The 5,516-nt window shown below is 35.9% G+C and overlaps 1 protein-coding gene across 1 annotated transcript; it reads left to right on the top strand.

The window, feature by feature from the left end:
* The first annotated feature begins 1,248 nt into the window (after positions 1–1,248).
* On the top strand, positions 1,249–3,483 carry DYNLT4 (dynein light chain Tctex-type 4). Its single transcript, XM_039349630.1, has 2 exons — positions 1,249–1,295; positions 2,267–3,483. Exon 2 carries the CDS (start codon positions 2,332–2,334, stop codon positions 2,986–2,988), a length of 657 nt encoding a protein of 218 aa, XP_039205564.1. The 5' UTR covers positions 1,249–1,295; positions 2,267–2,331; the 3' UTR covers positions 2,989–3,483.
* The last annotated feature ends 2,033 nt before the right edge of the window (positions 3,484–5,516 follow it).

Genomic DNA, 5,516 nt, shown 5'->3' on the forward strand with positions numbered 1-5,516 from the left:
TATTTAACAAATTAGGACAACTCAGAAAGCAACAATAAGGTAAGGTAGTGGCATTCCAATCAGCTTACTTCATATGCTAGGTTCATATCAGAAAATATAAGAAATTTATAAAATGTTTCTAAAATTTTTGCCAGAAAATGTTTTTCCTCAATCTTCAGTAAATTGTAGCTGTACATAATAAACTTCTAAGCAAGTCCTGATACTGAAAACAACTGTCAGGAGCAACCATATCATACATAAGCCTTGGAATGTAGTTTTAATCCTTCCTGTAGTGTAGGAGGAGTGGCAGAACCTGGAGGAAGAGTCAAAAGAGGAATCAGCCTAGAATCTCTATGTAGCCACAAATGGACTGCGTTCAATTCCTTTTTAATTCTGTTCACCTTATCTAGTACCAAAATAGTATGAACCATTAGTTGATTCCTGTGCATATATGTGGTCCTGATCTTCCATACCTAACATTTCCATACTTTAAGCCTTCTGCAACTTCAAATTGGTTGGTAAAATTGGAGACTGCAGTCCCAAAATTGCTGCAAGGTACCTCTTTAGATGAATTCACTTTTTTAAAGCTTTTGGCAATGAAACTCGCTGAATAGTTAAAGCTGCTGTATCAAAATACATCCCTTCTAGTTTATAAAACTGGAAAATCTATTTAAACTGAGGATACATTTCACAAACCTGTGGCCATATTTTGATTTTTTTTCAAAGTAAACTAACAGTTAAGGAGTTGCCTATATAAGGACATGTGTGCATTAAATCTGGTTTGGCTCATCAACTTTCTGCAGCTATGAAAGTACTACTTCAAATTCAAAAGACAAACGTTGAAGTAAAATAAGAGACTCCAGGGAAGCCTGCTGAAAGGGGAAATTTTAGCTTGAATTAGTCATTAAAGAGTCACTTGTCCAGATCCAGATCCTTTTACTGGATTTAAGAAGCCATCAAGATGCTGAGAGGCATTAACGTTCCTCTTCACGCACACCAGTCTGCAAAAATAATGTAAATGATACAGTCTCCATGGGGATCACACATTTCGGATGGCAGGTTGCCCAGCCCTACTACAGCCCTTTGGATGGCTTTCCCATTGAGCTGTCACTTCAAAGAGCCAATGATTTACCATGGCCAAGGGAGAAACTTATTAAGACAGGGTAGTAAGGGCTCCAGCAGGTTTCTGCAACAAGCCTGAGCAAGCTTTAACAAGATAACAGTATTAAAAGCCTTTGCAATCTGCTGTAGGTCTTAGATCCAGCAAAGCTCACCTGCCAGGAAGCCTACTAGCCTCTAGTCTGTATTGCTTCCAGGTATGTTACTTATTATTTTAGCATATACACCGCCTTTCTATCCATAGGGTACTCAAGATGGTTACAGTAGTAGCCAAAATTACAATATAAATAATTAAATCACAGGAAACAGCTAGAATAAGATTATGCTTGCATACCATATGAATCATGGTTCCACTATGATTAAGATAGTATTCCCTAATTGCAAAATAAATAAATCAAATTCCTAGTATCAATAGAATTTATTTAAATACTTAACCCATACTATTTACAAAACAGAATATTTAAAAAATTTATTCCAATATTATAAATATTAGTCTTTAAAATAATTTAAAATTGAATTTTTAAGAATATTGGTAACATTAAGACTTTACCTATTTCTATATGGCAGTGATGTTTATTACAACAAGAGTGACGATGCATTCTTGATTTCTTTTATTTGGCTTTTATCAAGTGTTTTGCAATTTAAATAATTAAAGGAAGCTTATCAAATATTTGGCTGTTATTCTTCTCTCACCGGCTTTATGATTTTAGCAGTAGCCTATTTATTCCAGGCTTGTTTTATTTTTTAATCATAAACATTTTTCATAATGATAGAGAATTAGAACACCAAGATTATCAAGATAGGAGAAAATATATATGAACAAATGAGTATATCACATAATTTCATTTTGTAATGTAATTTTATATAACGAAGATAAATCAAGGTTTTGTTTGCTTTATTTGGAGTGCTTTTCAAAATATTCAGTCCATTAGAGTTGGGTAGCTAATAATAAATAAGTAAATAAGTCTAATAATAGGAGATGTAACAGTAATTCCTTCAATTTTATTAATGGACATATAGTGAAAAATAATTCCACAAAAGAAGTCTACTACATTTAATACAATTAAGGATATATATTTTTGCGTACATATATAAAGAAGAATGAGTTCTGGGAAAATAGGTTTCAGAAAGAAATCATTTATAACTATGTGCCTCTTTTCTTTTCTAGGATTTTACTGCTGTGGTATGGTAGATTGGCCTCTGGCAACATCCCAGGAAACTTTCAATTAGGTAATGGATTCAGAAGATACTGATTCTACCCATCCAAAGAGAGGATCACTGCCTCTCCACCAAAGCTCCCAGCCTTCAGATATGGCACCCAGACCATTACTGCCTCTGCAGAGTATTGAAGGGAAAGGCCCCTTCCCGCCATCCCGGAGAAGCTCCATTATGAGCATCCTCAATGCCCCATTTTCAAGTAGGAGAAATTCATTTGCTGCTGGAGGAAGGCGTCTTTCTATTGGGCCCTGGATGCATTCTGGTCGAGTAAGCTTTTCTGGGCTACCACTCTTTGAACCCATTCAGGAGACACACTATGAGAACACCTACAAGATCCAGCCAGATAAAGGTTACAGATTTAATTCCTCACGCACACAGCAGATTCTTGAGTCAGTTCTGGACAGCTACTTTAGTGATGTCAAATACAATCCTGCAAATAGTGGGCAGTTGGTCCAAAACCTGTCAGATCTCGTCAGGAGCAGGGTCAAAGAACTAACTCCACCACGCTACAAACTTGTGTGTAATGTCTTTCTGGGCCAGCTGGCCAACCAAGGCTTGCACATTGCTAGTCGGTCCCTCTGGGATGTGGAGAATGATAGCGTTGCTTCAGCCACTTTCACAAATTCATCGCTTTTTGCTGTAGTCACAGTACATGGACTGTATTATGAATGAGTCAGGCTTCTAAAGATTAACTTCCCTTTCTCCTAATTTTATCTTGCTAGAGATTATGGTCTGAGAGGTCCTTGGCATTCTCTGAGCTTGCTTGTTTTCTTGCAAACATTTGATTACTCTAACTAGGTAGACTAGCATTGATGATGTTACCTAGTTAGGGTAATGAAATGTTTGCAACAAAGCAAGCAAGCTCAGAGAGCACCAACCCTGAGCTACAAATATTCTCCTTCATTAGATTATGGTCTGTCAGATCTAGGTATGTATCTGGACATAGTTTAAAGTAACAAGAGAGTGTGCAAAATATATATGCTAAAATAATAGAGTAGCAATAGATATAACTATGAAATCTGCTCCAGTGGGAGCTGGTGGTCAATCTAACTCCTTAAGAGTCCTTTTGTTAAATTTGCAGTTAGAATTGTTTGGTTATGTCTTTGCTTGTACAAACAGTTATGTAACTTCCTTTTCCAAAAAAATAAACCCATTGCTCTTCCTTGAGCAAAGAGGATCTTTCAAAACAAGATTATGTTAAAGCACGGGTGTCAAACCCGCACATCACGTGACGTGTCACTACGTATGGTAACTTTTTTTGTGGCCTCTGTATGATGCAAGCAGCCCGCGGGCCGGCAGTTTGACACCCCTGTGTTAAAGGATGTCCAAAATATAGCTGTATAAGTATTTGCTGGATTTGCGACATACTGCAAGTGAAATACCAAAATATCAAAAGGCCTCTGCCGGCACCAAGACTTTTAAAAACCTTGAGAATGTTTGAGACATAGAAACACACTTTCTTGTCACTGCATCCTACGTCAATGTAACTTTTTCCATTGAGGTCAAAAACCTAATACTGTCAACACAAATATGGGAAAACCCCAACACATTCTTGACTTAACTCTTGAAATTATAACTGATTAGCTTTACTGCTTTGAAAGAAAAAGGACAACATAGCCAAATATTAATAATAATGGCAGTTATGCTTTAACACATTGGGTGAACACTAATTTAGGGAAAGCTATGCATCAAATATGAATTTGCCATCTCTGTCAACTTTGCTAAATGGGAGTAGTGATGTCCAAACTATTAGCACCTATTAACTAGAAATGAACATGCTGAATGTAATGCTGAAGAGGTCATATGGAGATTACTCTCCCTACATAAAATTACTTAACTCCACCTGATTGACTATTGAAAGAAAGGATTTTAGTTACCAAGGAATGTTACCAAAAATGGCAGTAAGATTCTGCCTTGCCACTGCACTGTTTTCCATTCTAACTGATAGCGCATTTTAATCTTTAAGTCTGTAAGAGTTAAGACCACTTTACCATAAAAAAACACAAGTCCCTTTATCACCTCAGACCTTATATAGACCAGTTCATGCTGTCAACTTGCCCTTGACGTAATTTCCTATGAAAGACTTGTCTCTTATTTTCTAAGTATAATTAAATTAAAGTAATTAAATTTAATTAAACCTAATGTTTATTTTCACAGAACTTAAACACCTATAATTGTTAAAATATCTTTGCTATTGCTAGAAGTTGTTTTAATTCTGTTGATAGAATTGTTTACATTGCCTATTAGAATGTAGGTTATTGTGCACATTTTGTCAGGTATTACTTCAAACACACAATTGAGTGATAAATTCTGATAAAAAATACTAACATTATGCATTAAAGCCAAAACCCATCAGATATTCTAGGTCTGTAATATCTGGCTTCTGAGTTACAAAGTATAAATTTTATAAAAAAACCCTATTCTGGTTGTTCAGTAAAGCTACCCAAATAGCTTTATTGCACTCTATTCAGAGGGCAATAAAGCATAAAAAGAGATTAGAAAAGGGTGCAAGTATCTCAAAGTATCTTTCAAATATCTGAAAGTTTGGACATCAGGTTTTCTGTGCTGGAAGTATAAAAAGTGTGAGGTTTCATTAACCCATGGGATACGGTCATGTATTCCTTTGAAAATGGGAAAGCTTGAGTTCTAATCCTGAATTGGGCACGAAGCCAGCTGGGTGACTTTGGGCCAATCACATTCCCTCAGATCTAGGAAAGAGGCAATGGCAAACCACTTCTCAAAAACTTGCCAAGAAAATTGCAGGGACTTGTCCAGGCAGTCCGAGTGTTATACATGATTGAACGAAAAAAATAAAAAACTATGTCCATAAATAGGTTTACTGGAAAATCTTCATATGATAAAGATATTAATGCGATGTTGTACTAAGCTTTAGAATCTGTTCATCAGGAATTATGATTGTACCAAGAATGGAGAGTGGCTAAAAGAATCATATTGAGAAATTGGAAACATTATTCCAGATGTTTAGTGGTTGTCAGAAATATGTGATCTGTTTTAGAAAAGGTAGAATTTTCTACTGATCAAAGGATGCAGCTATATGTGTTACTATGGCAGAGATTTTGAGATATTTTACATGTTGTACTGGTTATATTAATGTGTTAGTAAAAGTTGGCTTGAAACTCCACATTAAGAAAACCAAGATCATGGCATATGACCCTCTAAATTCGTGGCAAGTAGATGGG

Source organism: Crotalus tigris, unplaced genomic scaffold (genome assembly GCF_016545835.1).
Source record: "Crotalus tigris isolate CLP2741 ecotype Arizona unplaced genomic scaffold, ASM1654583v1 scf7180000018299.754606, whole genome shotgun sequence".
NCBI lineage: Eukaryota > Metazoa > Chordata > Lepidosauria > Squamata > Viperidae > Crotalus > Crotalus tigris.

Excerpts from the sequence above, each read along its gene's own strand:
- DYNLT4 (XM_039349630.1), top strand. The coding sequence starts at position 2,332 with ATGGATTCAGAAGATACTGATTCTACCCATCCAAAGAGAGGATCACTG.